A 16,560-nucleotide genomic window follows, 5' to 3' on the forward strand; every position below is an offset into this window, starting at 1 on the left:
CAAGTGCAGTTTATTGTTACACATAGCGGCACAAAAAATAATCTATTGCTGGCAACACTGGTCATACAGATTCAAATATAGTTAAATTTTTCTGGTATGGTGTGAGATAGATAATTTGAATGTTCGACAATGTTATAGTGCACCTCTTGTTTCACATAAGGACACAAAAAAAATGTTGTTGCAGGCAACAGTGGTCATGCAGATTTGAATAAAGCTCTATACAGGTTCCGACTCGAATATTTCGATGACTGCAAAAAAATCACCCCGAATGATCGAAATTTACGAATAATCGAGCTATACTTTTTATTCTTTTATTAATGTTCTTCAATTAAAAATAGTACAATAAACATAGAAGAAAAGAAGTGTGATGTTATAGTGCTTTAATTCAACGGCTGGGAATGAGAATGCGAATGAGAAAAATCTGCATAATAAAAAAATCTTGCTGTTTTTTTTTTAAATTTCCTACAATTTTTGATATGTAGCCATCTTGAATTGTGCAAACAACGCAAACAAGTATTTGATCCCCGGATATTCGAGCCATTTATGCCAGATAATTGAATTAAGGATAATCGAGCTCCTGGATAATCGAGTCCGACTTGTATCTCAGATCCGGTATGAGATAGACAAATCGCACAAAGTTATAGTACATAGTTTCACATTGTGACATAACAATTATGTAATTGCTGGCAGATTAGAACATCTCTGGAGGGAATCTCAGATTCCACAGAAAATAACGACAGGCATCTCGAAAATACTTCTGAAAGCCCCTGAAGGGATGCGAAATAAACATGTCTTAAATTTTACTTGAAACCTAGCGCCACTTAGCGGTGAACTCATCAACTACTTTGTGAACCACCAGAATGTTCTTGTCCTTCTGAACAACTTTTTCGAAGACGACACATTTCTATCTGCTTTCGTTACCGAGAAAGAGAAGACTAAAATTTGACTTGAAAACCAGCGCCATCTAGCGGCAAAATCACCAACTAATTGATGAGTAACAAGAATAAGTTTGTCCTTTTTGACAACTTTGCCGAAGACGACACACTTCTATCGGCTTTCGATCCCGAGAAAGAGAAGTCTTAAACCTTACTTTGTAACTAGCGCCGCCTAGCGATGAGAATACCAACTAATTGAAGAATCACCAGAATGTTCTTGTTGTGGAGCGGACCTGGTGTGATGGTTAGAACACTTGACTATCACGCCGAGGACCTGGGATCGAATCCCACTCCCGACAGACTCACAAAATGTGAGTTCTTCCTTCGGAAGGGAAGTAAAGCGTGGGTCCCGAGATGAGCTAGCCTAGGGTTAAAAATCTCGTTAATAAAGATAAAAAAAAAAAAAATGTTCTTGTTCTTCTGAACAACTTTGCCGAAGACGGCATAGTTCTATCTGCTTTCGATCCCGAGATAGAGAAGCTGAAACTTTACTTGTTAACTAGCAACACCCCCAGTTAATGGACGGTATTATGAAGACCGATCAGTGTTGCCATCTGCGGTCATAATTCCAAATAGTGAATGGCCAGGCCACACGTGATAGCCCTTGGTCTGTACTCAAACTTTACCGAACACATGGAGAAGGTAAACTACCATCTAGTATGTGTATTTATTTCAATGGTCAGTGTTCAGATTTTTTTACGTCAAATTTGGTTTACGCTCCCCCGATAGTGGACGAAAATTAAGGTCCAAGAGCAGACTATAGCTGCTTGAGATGAACAATCTGAAAATTATTTGTAATACTGTCTAGCCCATGGCCCGTGACATCACATTGGGAACCACTGGGCTATATTTTAGTAGGGCGCTGTCCATAAACTACGTAGGCTCCTTTTTATCCATCTCCGACTCCCCCTAGTCGCTCGTTGGCTTTTGTTAATAGACTTTGGCCAGACCTAGGGCCAGACACACATTTTCAAGAGAAAGTGGGGGGGGGGGGTTGTTCATGCGAAATTTGCAAGGGCTAAGCGCGTTGCAGAAAGGGGGAGAACAGAGGCTTTTCAATGCATTTCAGGGCGGTTCAGAGAGTTTTAAGGGGCTTCAGGGTTTTTAGGCGTTTCATGAGGTTTCAGAGGCGTTGCAGGAAGCTTCAGGGGCGTTTTCAGGGGTTTCTGAGGTTCTCAGGTGCGTTACACGGCGTCCGATTGGGGTTTCATAGCAATTTCATGGTCTCTTGTTAGCCTAGTGGTTAAGGTTATGGATCGCCAATCCGGAGATGGCAGGTTCGATTCCCGTTCCGGTCGGGAAAATTTTCTCGACTCCCTGGGCATAGTGTATCATTGTGCTTGCCTCACAAGGTACAACATTCATGTAATGGCAGGCAAAGAAAGCCTTCCAATTAATAACTGTGGAAGTGCTCAAAGAACACTAAGTTGGAGAGAGGCAAGCTAAGTTCCAGTGAGAACGTAGAGCCATACAGAAGAAGAAGAAGAAGAAGAAGAAGAAGAAGAAGAAGAAGAATAAGAACAAGAAGAAGAAGAAGAAGAAGAAGAAGAAGAAGAAGAAGAAGAAGAAGAAGAAGAAGAAGAAGAAGAAGAAGAAGAAGAAGAAGAAGAAGAAGAAGAAGAAGAAGAAGAAGAAGAAGAAGAAGAAGAAGAAGAAGAAGAAGAAGAAGAAGAAGAAGAAGAAGAAGAAGAAGAAGAAGAAGAAGAAGAAGAAGAAGAAGAAGAAGCAATTTCAGGGTGTTCATGCTTGTCGATCCGATGACCTATACTCAAGGAGGTCTTGGAGATTCTGTAATCAATATTGGAATCACCACTTGAGAGCACAGTTGTACAGTTATGTACATGAGGCTGTACATGCACGAGTTTCATCTAAATATACAAGTTATACATGCAGATTCGATGACTTATGCTCAAGACAGTTTTCAGGCTACCCTGACTATTTAAGTCAAAAATTTGACCATGGAGAAGATCGTAGCAGGTTGTGCGTGCTAGCGGCTGCGTTTTCAAAACTGTCACGTGTTTTGTTCGTTCCCAGTTGTTTTGATTATGTCTGGCCGAATTCAGAAACGGTTGACGGTGCCTTTCGCAAATTTTGCATCGGAAAGTGCTTGCAAATTATCTTCGGATAAATCACACACCAATCTCAGATGTCTAACTAATCATCCTTTCTTATCCTATCCGCAAGGACGTGGCCAGGACAGCTTTCGACCGTTGGAGGATTGTGTCAATCTTGTCTTAGAATCAGCGAGTGCCAAATCTTTGTGCTTTGGACACGGACGGGAAGGAAGCAATTCGCATAACAGCCGCCTTGGACTACGAATTTATGCGACTTGCTTAATGCTAATGCTGGATGTTACCATGGAATCGGTAAAAACTACAATAAGGTTAATTCCGATGTAGATCGATTGGGAAAAAATAGATTAAATCGAAAAGGTTGGGTTGGTTTCGAAACTCTATACATTTTTGAGATGACTCAAAAACTTTGAGCTTCATATTATCAGAAAAGGATTTGCATGTATCCTCCACATTTGTTTAAATATTATGTAAATTACATGATTTTCAAATCAGTAGCAATTTCCATAAGTATAACGCCTTAGGACGGATTGGTGGAAAGATATTTCCTTATGAAAGTTTAATATAAAATATCAAGTATCCTACAAATATGAATGCATGTAACAGATTTCAACGCTCACATGGCCTTTTTTGCCCATCGTGAAAATGGTGGGAAGTGTGATAGACGTGGAATTTTCTCGTGCTGCGTTTTTGCCTTCCGCCTGTCAGTATTTTTTAGAAATTTGGAAGCTGATTCTTCCGTTTTGGACTGTTATTAGTATTTCAGTTTCAAACATTAATTAAATATGCGCGTTGTTTGGAAGGATACTGAAGAGTGTGTGTTTTTCGGTGAAAGTGATTACGAACTCTGGAATAGAATGAAGATCAGAGTTCAGCGACGGGAGTTACGCCCTGAAGAAGATTAAGGAAGAAGTGTGTGGCTAACGAAAAGCTCATGGTGATCGTGGTCGTAATGGGATGGCGCAAGCGAGCGAACGTCCGCCGGATTATCGTGACGCAAACCATTACTGGGACACTTCTTCCCCGCAACCGGAAAGGGCAAGCGATGTTTCTTCGACGAAGATGTTTCAAAATTGATGAGAAAGTTCCTTTTAAATTTAATGCTTTTTATACATTTATGAAAATGGCGTACATATCCTGTACAGTCAAATCCACTATTATGTGGACAATTTGGTAAGTTCATTCCAATCATCCGCCCGGAATCGGTTTTTAGTGGCTCTTCAAGCGTAAATTTTTTTCAAATCTGCGTTCATTTTCATTGTTTTTGTTTGATCCGTGCTTTTTTGCTTAGATGATCGACATGGGACCACAAAAACCACAAAACAATTGGTGAGATCTTTCTAATATTATTTATTTATTATAAGTTGGAAATTCGCTATTTTCAACATGCTTTCATCTATTGGAAGCTGCTTCAGTTCTGGGCTCTTTCTAAGTTGATGAAGGGATTTATAAATGCTTGCAAGGACTTGGCCAGGTGTGTGGAGCTGAGTGGGTCTATGACATTGTAGATAGTAGCGACATCAGCAATATCAATGGATATATTCAACTTTGCAACTCCATCCAAGATTTGTGCAAGTATTCATGCTATGCTATGCTATGCTATCGTGAAAATGGTGGGAAGTGTCTCTCCAAATCAATAATATCTATATGATTTGGATATAATTTCCTGGAATCGGACACGAGATCGTCAAACAAGTAGTTTAACGCGCTTCTCAGCGGAAATCCCACTCGCTAAGTATAGATTTCGCTCCTCGTAAATTTCCTACAATTTATCCTGACGCAATGGAATGATTCCATCGCGCAATTTGAAATAAAATCAATATGTACCAGAACGAGTGGAGTATTTGCACTTAACGGTCAGCAGCAACACCACTCTAGGTAGGTACAAATGCTCTTCGCGTGAATCGCTTGCACACGTCAATATCTTATCATTATCATCGGTTTGTCGTGTCAACTCACGAAATAATTCACCTCTAGCAAAACGTCTGTGTACGCGCACGGGTTGAGCACTAGAGCCCTTATCGCACATTTATCTTATCACCACACGCCATTCATATTTGCGCGCATTGAAACAATCGAAGCACTTTGGCACTCTGGCTCGTCGTCGGTCGTCGGTCGTCGGCACGGATATTATTCAACCTGGGAGGGGATGTGAACCTCTAATGGGATCGCACACGATCGTGTTTGATGTAATTTACTAATTTGTTGAGCAAAACAGCTCGTCCCACCTGTATGTCTAGAACGATCAGTCGATTCCGATACTTACATGAACAGGCACAGCAGTCCGGCGAAGATGTGAGTTTTGGTCGAGGTTTCATAATCTAGCCGGGTGACGATGTGCTTCTGGCAGGAGGGACAGGTGATGGAGGCAGGATCGGGTCCGACCTGGGGTGCCGTGACAATAGCTGGAAAACAAAAGGCAAAAGGTGGGGTCATTAATTACTGTGATCGTTTGGATTGATACTTGACGTGTTGAAGGCAGTACTTGCTGTACGGTCAAACGTCGTACAGCCTGTCTACTGAACTTTATGGCATAGGGTCTGGGACCATTTAGACAGAGGGATCTATTTTGGGCACTTGCTGCTATGACTCCGTCATTTTTAAACCAATTGCCTAGAGATTTGGGATACCGTGAGATCCGCACAGTATCTAGACATAAACCAAAACTTAAAACCAATTGGAGGAAAATTGGCTGTGGAAAGAGCTCAAAATAGGTTCCCCTGCCAAAATGGTCCCAGACTCAAGAGCTGCATAGAAAAATCTTCCGAAAAATCGTTTGGGTGCCCCCTCCCCCCTTTTCAAATCATTAGAAACTTCTAAAGCCCCAAAAACACCTGCATATAAATGTTAACGTGGATCGATTTAGCAGTTTTTGCGTGTAAACGAAACAGACAAACAGACATATTCGTAGATTCGTAGAGGTTGTTGAATTTGTTCATTCTGTTCCAGGAAAATAATGCGGATTCTCCCGAATGCCCTGTTCGTGCTGGTTTAGAGGAAACGGCGGAACACGTTTTGTTCGTGTGACCGTATTTTCGCACAATGCGTGACTGTATGAGTCCAGAGGATGTGTAGGGATGAGTTTAGCTAGAAAGCCGTTTCAACAGCTTTCATCCACATCTTCTTGGAGCTAAAGAGGAGATGGCGCGTGGACTCGAAGAATGATTAGTGCAGACGCTATACAAGAGGTGGTCCAAGGATTCGGAGTCAGCTGCGTAGATCATACGGCCATAATTGGCCGCGGGGAGAATATTCTGGTAGCGTTACTGTCGTGGCGTCTGGTTGGATCCGAACCCGCGGTTGGACAGGGGTCCCCGGCAAGGTCGGGACAGTCGGAGGCCCAATGTCGGTACGTCCTTCTGTGTGCTGGCTGATAGGGCCTTGCTTATGGGAAGGTCAAATCGCTGTACACGCGGTATTAGTTCTTGATACTTGCTGTGCACTTGGAAGCAGGCGTGGTGTCGACCTTGGACCCCTTTCGAGGACAAAGGGAGTGGTAAGGACCGCTCGGGAAACTGACTAAGCGCTAGTGGTGGAGTCCCCAAAGCAAGTCATCGATGTTCGTTGCCGCAGGGTACGCAGCTAACCTTGAGGCTGCGATGGACTAACCCCTCTTTTAAGCAATGCCTTCTTGGTGGACCCGGAGTGACAAAGGGTTTGGCGGCCATGGGAATGTTGTTTAGTGGGACGAGGATGAAGTAGTCCTGGCTTTTACCTTTTTTGTAGAAGATGGTCCCTAACCCCACACTTCCTGGAACTTTCTGTTCAGGTGCCTGGCGTTGTTTTCTCCAGAAATTCAGCTACCACTAGCCTTTGCTCAGAAGCAGCAAATAGGCCCAGTGTTTTTCGATATTAGGGGGTTTTTGGTTTATTTTGTATCGATGACATTTCCGACAAAGAAAATACACAGAAAAAAAAAACACTTTCGATGAATAACACGGAAATCCTTTCAACAATTTTGAACAACATTTTGTATAATTAGCTGTTTGAGAAGCAGATGAGTTTTGCTCCTGGCGACTTGACAGTTTCATGAATTAGTTACATGGATCTCCCTCCTCCAGAGCTCATGTTTAAGCTTCCTCCTTAACAATGTTGATTGTATCATTGAAAATTTTGTTTCTGTAAATAATGAGATCAACAACAGATGATCTGCAAGGGCCACTCCAGAATACTTTGGGGTTCGGTTGCTTATCGGCTTCCATTAAATAACTCGCTTCATCTGCTTCCCGATCACGATGAAGCCAACTCTACGTACTGCCTTATCATCGACGCTGTAGTAGATATGGTACTTGAATGAAGGGTTAGCAATGGGATCCACCGCTGGGAACTCGCGTTCTTTAGTTTTGAGTCAGCGTATCTTCTGGATAGCTGCCACACTAGCGCCGACATTCTGCAGTTCACGAGCCAGAAGCTCAAAACATGCGGGTTCATTAGAAGTTCTCACTTTCCAAGATCCGACTTTCCAATCGTTGTCCTTAATTCGTTGCCGAGTCTCTTGTCGTTGCATCAATTCGTTTGCTCTTCTTGGTGATTAAAGGTTTTCTACAGGCTACCTTAGCACGCGTTGCCTATATTGCGTTGGAGGGGCTGTCAGGGCGTTGGTTTAGCCGCACCTACTTGGCGAACAGACGCTCGGGACATACTTCCTCAATCTAGCTGAAGTCAGAAGGACAACAGTGCATAGGCTGCACTACCAACTAAGCACACAGTTTTTACCTGGCAGTCTTAGGAAGTCATTGATTGTCCCGTGAAATCATGAGGTAGGAACTTGTGAGTGCCAGAGCTATGCTAGACGCTCCTTCCCGATTCATTATTTTGTACCCTGGAGCGCATCTTACGCTTCTGAAGCGTCCTCGAAACCTTTGAAACGCCTCTGGAACCTGTCTAAAATCCTTTCGAAACTCCCTTACCCTCCCATCGAGCAGGCGGCAGGAGTTTCAACCGGAGAAGCACAAGACCGCGCAGCACCGGCTGAGGAACAGCAAATAACTGGCACGGACCTCACAGGCGCTGAACCGCAACAGGAGCGGTCTACTAAAGATGTTGGTAGTTGCCGAACAGCTAAACCAGCTAATCGGTTACACGAGCGAGCAGAATAACATCAGCAAGGCCCTAAACAGGTCCGCAAATCCTTGGTTCCTTGGAGTATGATCTCCTGGTCGAAGAGCGGAGTGCGGCTGATGCGAGCAGGGAGGAGCGGTCCACCCAAACAGATAGCTTCCACTTTGCTGGTAACGCGAAGAAACCATGCAGCTCGCCAGAGCCGTAGCGGAGAGGTCAAACCGCCCTACGGATCGAGCTGCATGGTTGAAATCGAAAAATCGCGGCCCAAGAAGCGTCTGGCAGAGGCGAAAAGCCAAAGAGGAAGAAAGAGACGGCCAGCACGAGTAATAAGGCTGCCTAGTCGATTGGGAAACCTACAAAAGGCAGGGAAACCTAGCCCCAAGAGGCCAAGAAACGGTGGCCAACCGGACCAAGGAAAGAAGAACCCTTGGATTACGGTTGACAAGAAGAAGGTAGTGAGAAAAGTGAAGTCAGTCCGAAAACGCGAACGAAGCGACGCACTGGTCTTCAAAACCGAGGCAGACACGTACGCCGAGGTACTGAGGGTCATGCGAGGCGAAAATCGTCTCTCACCGCAACCAGCGCACCAGGAATAGAGATATGATGCTAGTGAAGAAAGAGGCGGCCAAGAAAGGAACCTCCTACAAAGCACTCGCTTATTAGACGAAAAAGTGCAGGTAAGAGCCCTAACGGCGGAGGCGACTCTTCTCCAGTGTGAAAACCTGGACGAGATCACTGGCACAGAAGAGCTCGCAGCCGGACTTAAATAGCACTGAGAGGTAGATGCGCTAAGTACATTGATTCGCCTGCAAAAGGGCCCCTCAGGCGCGTAGATCGCCACGATCAAGGTCTCCGTAAAGGAGGTGAACACGGCAACTTTAGTCGGTGAGATCAAGGTAGGGTGGTCGGTGTTAAAGACACTATATGCAAAGACACGAAATGTTTCAATTGGAATTCCAAATTTACTGTCAATGCCATTCCAATCGAGCACGGGAGCTGTCAAACACACAATAAAGGCATTGCTCGGCAGCATCATCACCATGATGCGGGAATCATGATCAACAGCAACAATCATCTGATTACGTGTCTTTAGTATATGGCGTGCTTCAAGTGCTTTGAAGAAGGACATAAGGCCCCGACAGGAGCAAGCACTGCAGGAAGTACAGAGTGGACGGCCATATCGCCAGGGAGTGCAACTAGGCACCAAAATGCCTGATATGCACGGCGAACAAGGGTTACACAACGGGCGGGCCCAAATGTCCAGGCACGCGAGGAGGTCGAACTAACCGACGTTAATGCAGGTTACACAGCTGAACCACTTTGAAGCCGCACAACAGTTGCTGTGACAGTCAGTCTCAGAGTCAATTATAGACATCGCCCTACTGTCGGACTCATACCGCATCCCTCCCAACAACGGGAAGTGGGTAGCGGATAAGGCCAAGCTAGTGGCGATCTGTACAACCGGTCGTTTTTCGAACTAGGAAATGATTGCCGCTTCGCACGAGGGCTTCGCAATAGCGAAGATCAACGTGGTGTACTATTGCAGTTGTTATGCCCTTCCCAGGTAACCGATAGACCAGTTCTCTTCTATGCTAGATTCACTATCAAGCGCACTAATGGGATTAAGTCCTAAGGTCATCGGTGGAGACTTCAACGCCTGGACGATTGAGTGGGGTAGCCGCTTGACTAACACGAGAGGCTGGGCTCTATTCGAAGCTATGGCTAGACTGAACATGTACATTAGGCCTGTCCACCTTTTCAAAAATGTTCTCTGATTCTCAAGTCCACCCCCATATTTTGATTGGTATCCTAAAAGAAGTAACTGGTCAAAATTTCAGCCAAATCCATTGAAGTTAAGAGGTGCATCATATCAATTTTGTGTTTTTCGACTATTTTTGAACTTCAAAAAATCATAACTACACTAAAATTGGCAAAACTTAATTCTTTTGGCAGAAATTGAAAACTATACTTGTTTGCTACAAGTTCTCCGAACAACGCATGCCAATAAAATTGTAGGAAAAATGTGTAATTATCACATTTGCAATCAGAAAAACCGTGAAAAGTTGATTTTTTGATAGATTTCGTTCTGGAACACCCTAAAATACGTAATAAGTTGGATTTTTCAAAACGGCATCATATTCTCCAATGTTTTTAGATTATTTGCTTCTTTGACACCAATGCTGTAGGAGTTGAGCAAAAATTACTAAAATTCGTGAAAGCCAAATGTGGCCCAAAAACTAGCTTTTCGGGTGCAATCACGCTTTGGCGCGCAAAAAGTGGCATCGCGTCAGCACTGATATGATAGCCAACACCTGTCATCACGCTTGTTTGTTATCACCCGTGGTAGGGGATAGCCAAGGCAAACTACAAGGAAGCAAAGCTACTACGTTCAGTACAATTTCGCGCCACAGCGTGATTGCCTCCAAAAAGTTAGTTTTTAGGCCACATTTGGCTTTCCCGAATTTTAATATTTTTTGCTCAACTCCTACAGCATTGGTGTCGAAGAAGTAAATAACCAAAAAACATGAGAGAATATGATGCCGTTTTAAAAAATCCAACTTATTACGTATGTTAGGGTGTCCCAGAACGAAATCTATCAAAAAATCAACTTTTTAGGGTTTTGCTGATTACAAATGTGATAACTACACATATTTCCTTCAATTTTATTGGCATACGTTGTTCGGAGAACTTGTAGCAAACAAGTATCGCTTTCAATTTCTGCCGAAAGAATTAAGTTTTGACAAGTTTTAGTGTAGTTATGATTTTTTGAAGTTTAAAAATAGTCGAAAAACGTAAAATTGATTTGATGCACCTCTTAATTTCAATGGATTTGGCTGAAATTTTGACCAGTTACTTCTTTTAGTGTACCAATCAAAATATGGGGGTGGACTTGAGAATCAGAGAACATTTTTGAAAAGGTGGACAGGCCTAATGTACATATGTCGCGAACGTAGGCGACAGAAAAACCTACAGTAGGAACGGTGCAGAGGCCATCATTGATGTGACCTTCTGGAGCCGGGTCCAAACCCTATCTCGGATTGGAGAGTCGACGATGGACATACGCGTAGTGACCATCAGTCACAGATTATTAACCTTCATCAGGGATGGCTGATCTCGCGCTTCGATAAGCCGGCATTTGTGGAGCGATTGCATATGGAGGGTAACACCGATGATCCATCTAGCGATGATCATGTCCGGAAACCCTAAATCGTGCATGTGATGCCGCAATGTCAAGGCGATCCTTACCCAGAAATGAACGCAAACCGGTATACTGGTGGTGTCCAGAAATCGCAGAGCTCCGAGCAAACTGCCTAAGATCTAGAAGGAGAATGCAAAGAGCTCGCATCGACGAGGGTAGAATGGAGTGAAGTAAGGCCTACAGGGTGGCTAAACTTAAGGAGCGTGATTCGGAAATCTTAGCCAGGCAGCCAACAGACCCCTTGGGGTGATGCCTGCAAAGTAGTCATGGCCAAAACGAAGGGCGCGTCAGTACCCCCAGAACGCCTTCCCAAGATGCTGTAGAAGATCGTGGAAACTATGTTCCCGCCCCACGATACAAGACTATACCCTGTCCCCTATGGACAAAGTGAGGTCGCCCCGGTAACGAACGACGAGCTCATCGTAATAGCGAAGGGGCTTATGTTTATTTAACAAGACTACGGGTCCGAACGGTGTCCCGACAGTAGCCATCAAGATGGCCATCGAAGCTAGGCTATACAGATGTGCCTGGACAGAGGCGAATTTCCACAAAGATGGAAAAGGCAACGATTGGTTCTACTGCACAAACCCGGGAAGCCGCCGAAAAACTGTTGGAACGGATCATTCTGTCAAGGCTGATGGTCTGTACCGAGAAACCCGATGACTCTGGCCTCTCGGATACCCAGTTCGGCTTCCAGAAGGGTCGATCGACGGTGGACGCTTCAGAGCTGTAGCCAAAACGGCTGAGATCGCGCTCCAAAAGAAGCGAACAGGAATACGCTATTGTGTGGTTGGCACGCTGGACGTACAGAATTCGTTCAACAGTGTCAGCTGGGCAGCCATCGAGTACGTCATACACCACCTAGAAGCCCCAGTTAGCGTATGCCGGATACTGGAGAGCTACTTCAAGAATAGGGTGCTAATCTATGGCACCGGGGAGGGCGAGAGGGGCTACAACATCAACGCGGGGGTACCTCAGGGCGTCATCCTGGGTCCGGTACTATGGAATGCGGCGTATGATGGCTTTGCTGATGGTATTACCCTCGTGGTATACAACGAGTCGATAGATGAAGTGGAACTGACGGCAGCGCACGCAATTGGCATAGTGGAGGTATGGATGAGGTCGAGGCAGTTGGCACTCGCACACCACAATACGGAGGTGGTGGTGGTAAACAACTGCAAGCTGAACAACAGGCGGTGGTTACCGCAAGCGGGTGCACGACCAACTCTAAGCGCTCACTGAAGCAATTGGGGGTCGTGATCGACGATAAGCTGAAATGTGGAAGCCCCCTGGAATATGTGTCTCAGACAGTTTTTGGGTCGCTGAATCCGAATCCGGGCTCAGATTTGCTCCAGCACGTCAGGCTTTTGAGCTATACCTCAATTTATAGGGCAAAATATGCGATTTTAGGCTTTTTTGACTGCAAGCCATTAAGCATGTATTTTTTTAGCAATCAAAAAATAAATTAATTAAATGAAAATTGACCTACATTAACGATTCATGCAAAATATTTCGTTTTTCCAAATCGAATTTGATGGTTTTAAGCGATTTATGTTAGGTAAGATATTTCCCATACAAGACACCCTCCAAAAGTTCCAAGCAAGATTATAGACTAACATGAAATGCTTAAATCTATCAAAGCTGATTAGATAAAACGAAATATTTTGCATGAGTCGTGAATGTAGATGTAAATGGACCAATTTACCTTTTAATTGCTTAAAAAAATATTTCCTTGCTTAAGGCGAAACTGGAAGCATTTCCTCACTTTTTGGTTTTGGATTTTTTATTAAATAACGAAGCAATATTTTCAAAATCGGTTTTCGTGCACATGTAGAGTATGGATCAAGGTATCTTCTGATTTTTTTATGTAGTGGAAAATGTTTTTCGTTTTTGCAGAAACCATTTTTGAATGAAATTTCACAAAAAAATGGTTTTTGCAAAAATGGAAAACATTTTCCACCTCAAAAAAATTCAGAAGATACCTTGATCCATACTCTACATGTGCACGAGAACCGATTTTGAAAATATTGCTTCGTTATTTAATAAAAAATCAAAAACCAAAAAAATGAGAAAATGCTTCCAGTTTCGCCTTAATGGCTTGCAGACAAAATAGCCCAAAAGCGCATGTTTTGGCCTATAAATTGAGGTATAGCTCAAAATCGTGACGTGCTGGAGCAAATCTGAGCCCGGATTCGGATTCAGCGGGCCAAAATTTGTCAGAGACACATAAGTTTGCTCGTGAGACAAAAAAAAAATGTTGCGCTGTGTAATGTCAAATAGCTTAGCAATAGTCTCCATACTATGGTATGTCACCGCTGCATGGTCGAATGCGCTAGTGATGAACGGAAACGTGAAGCGTCTCGAGAGTACCCACAGGGTGGTCAGTGCGTGAGGCGCGAGACGGATCGCCAGAACATCGTCTATGTTGAAGTGGCAGAGGGAATGGGATTCCTCCAGCATAGGTAGATGGAACACCTTGTTTCAAGTTCAGTGAAGAGAACTGTCAGATAAAAGAGGCACAAAACAAGGGACAAAGGAAACGCGGTGATTACTCTTTATCCCAACTGGTAACAGATAATGACATGATCTCAAAATTTTTTGTTGCAGACAAAACGGAAGCTTAATTTGTTGCTTACTTTTCAACTAGTGAATAATCAATTATCAACAACCCAAAATAGAACTTTTTTGATGATACATCTTCAGCAGCGTTGCAGTGTTTACCGACTCGAAGTTAACGCTCAAAAATCACAATGCAAGTAGAGGTGTGCGCCGATTTGAAATCGATCGGTGGCGGCTTTTTGAACTTTTTTGGCCGGCGGCGGCGGCGTGATCGGCGTGACGCCGAATGAATTTTCGGCGGCGGCGTTAAACGGCGTGGCCATAATTTTTATATTTTGTTAATTCCGTTAATCAATATCAGTGTTTTATTTTTTAGTAACTCATCGTGTTGAAGATGCTATGACCGTTTTTTTTATTTTCACATGTTTTTTGAAAATTTATTGAAATAATTGTTATGGTGAATCATCAATCAGCTGCCCAAAATATTATCCAGAATAACCTCCTATAGGAATTCCCGGAAGGAATTTTAGAGGAATTCCCGGTGGAACTTCTAGAGGAATTCTCAAATAAACTCTTAAAGGAATTCCCGGAGGAGCTCGTAGAGGCATTCCTGTAGGTACACCTAGAGGGATTCCTGAGTGAACTCCTAAACGAATTCCCAAAAGAACATCTAAAAGAATTCCCTAATGAACTCTTAGAGGATAGTTTAGGAAACTCCTGAAAGAATTCCCGAAACGATTCTTAGAGAAATTGCCGAAGGAACTCTTAGATGAATTGCCGTGGAAATCTCAGTGGAATTCACGGAAGAACTCCTAGAGCAATTTGCAAAGGAATTCTTAGGGGAATTACCGGAGGAACTCATAGAAGAATAGTCGGTGTAAATTCCAGGCATTCGTTGTGCAACTCTCAGAAATACTTTTAGTGCATCTAGTAAAGTGATTGCCGGGAAACCTTTGGAAGAATTTTCGGAGCAACTCCTAGAGAAATTGCTGAAGAAATTCGGGAAGAAACTCAAGGAGGAACTCGTAGAGAAATTACCAAAGATGATTTTCTGGATGAACTCTTAAAGGATTTCCCGGAAGAATTACTTGAGGAATTCCCAGCCGGATTTCTACAGCAATTCCCGAAATACGTAAAGAAATTCCCTGAGGAACTCATAGAGGAACTCGTAGAAGATTTTCCGGAGGTACTCCTAAAGACATTGCCGGATGAACTCCCACATAAATTCCTGAGAGAAGTTCTAAACAAATTCTCGGTGGAACTTCTAGAAGAATTCTCAAGAAATTCGTGAAGAAATTCCCGGAAGAACTCGTTGAGGAACTCTCGGATGAACTCAGACACTTCTAGAATAACGTTCGGAGAAACTCCTGGATGTATTCCCTGAACTTTAGAGGAATTTTTGGAAGAACTTCTACAGGAACTTTCGGGAGAATTCTTAAAGGAATTTTCGAAGGAAACTCTTGGCATACCCAGTGCAACTTCTAGAAAAAACTTATAGAGCAACTCGTTATGAAATTGCCTGGGGAACTTCTTCGCGGTGAAACTCGTTAAGGTGTTCCCGAAGATATTCGAATTCGCGGAAGTACTCCTAGATGAATTCCCGGAAGAACTTTAGAGAAAGTCACGGTGAAACTCTTAGTGTGATTCCCGGAAAAAAATCGGTAAGGAATCCCCGAAGGAACTCGCAGAGAAATTCCCGGAGGAATTTCTGGAGGAAATTCTACAGAAATTCAAAGAGGAACTTCTACAGGAATGTTCGGAGAAAGTTCTGGAAAAAATTCCGAAAAAATTCTTAAAGAAACTCCTGGAAAAAATTCCAGGAGGAACTGCTACAGAACTGCTAAAGAACTTGCCGGAAGAACTCCCAAAAAATTCTCGGAAGAACTCCTAGAGACAAGAGAAACTGCAATTTCTATGAACTTTTAAAGGAATTCCCGTAGAAATTCGTCAAGGAATTCCCTAATGAACTCGTTGAATAACTGGTGGAATACCCGGAGGTGCTCCTTGAGGAATTGTCGGACGATCACCTAAAGGAATTCCCAGGAAGCAGTTCTAGAGGAATTCTTGAAGGATCTCCTAAAAGAATACCCGGAGTAACTCTTGGAGAAATTTCTGGAGGAAGTACTACAAAAAGTCTCAGTGAAACTTCTGTAGCAATGCCCGCAGAAACTCCTAGAGGAAACCCTCGGATTTCCCGAAGGACCTTCTAGAGTTCCCTGAGGAACTTTTAGTGGAATTCTTGGCGAAACTGCTAGAAGATCCCTCAAAAGAGTTGGTGGAGAAATTTCATCTATTCTGTAAATAAACACGGCAGAAACATTTTTTCAGAATTATCAGCATTTTCTTCAATCTTCGGAATCCCTACATTCTTTCTTCAGCCATCAGTTATCTTCAGGAACCCCTGTTATCTTTGTGAACTCGATTTAATTCAAAGGACAAACTCTTTCACTTTCAAAACATCGTTGACGCGGCATACGAAGTTTAGAATTTAGAACAACTACCGGTGGAACTGAGTGTAATTTGATCTATTTTAGCGTTCCAAATTTTTAGAACTAAAACAATGGACCACCACTGAAAACGACCTTACAAATGCTATGTATGCAGTTGACTCCAATGAGTTGCTTGAAATCTTGTAATGAAATAAATCAAGAAATATAACTCATCAATGTGTTTTTGAGATTGGCGTAAAACATTGGAGCTCGGCGGCGTAAGCGGCGGCGCGCCGAAAAAT

The 16,560-nt window shown here is 43.3% G+C and overlaps 1 protein-coding gene across 2 annotated transcripts in view; it reads right to left on the bottom strand.

The window, feature by feature from the left end:
* LOC115253744 (lipopolysaccharide-induced tumor necrosis factor-alpha factor homolog) overlaps nt 1–16,560 on the bottom strand; it is a 329,801-nt gene that overhangs the window by 13,239 nt on the left and 300,002 nt on the right. For both annotated transcript variants that reach the window (XM_029865958.2, XM_062850520.1), the window contains exon 3: nt 5,274–5,412. In XM_029865958.2, the coding sequence (XP_029721818.1) occupies nt 5,274–5,412 (139 nt within the window). The remainder of the gene's footprint in view (nt 1–5,273; nt 5,413–16,560) is intronic.

Source organism: Aedes albopictus, chromosome 2 (assembly GCF_035046485.1).
Source record: "Aedes albopictus strain Foshan chromosome 2, AalbF5, whole genome shotgun sequence".
NCBI classification, from domain to species: domain Eukaryota; kingdom Metazoa; phylum Arthropoda; class Insecta; order Diptera; family Culicidae; genus Aedes; species Aedes albopictus.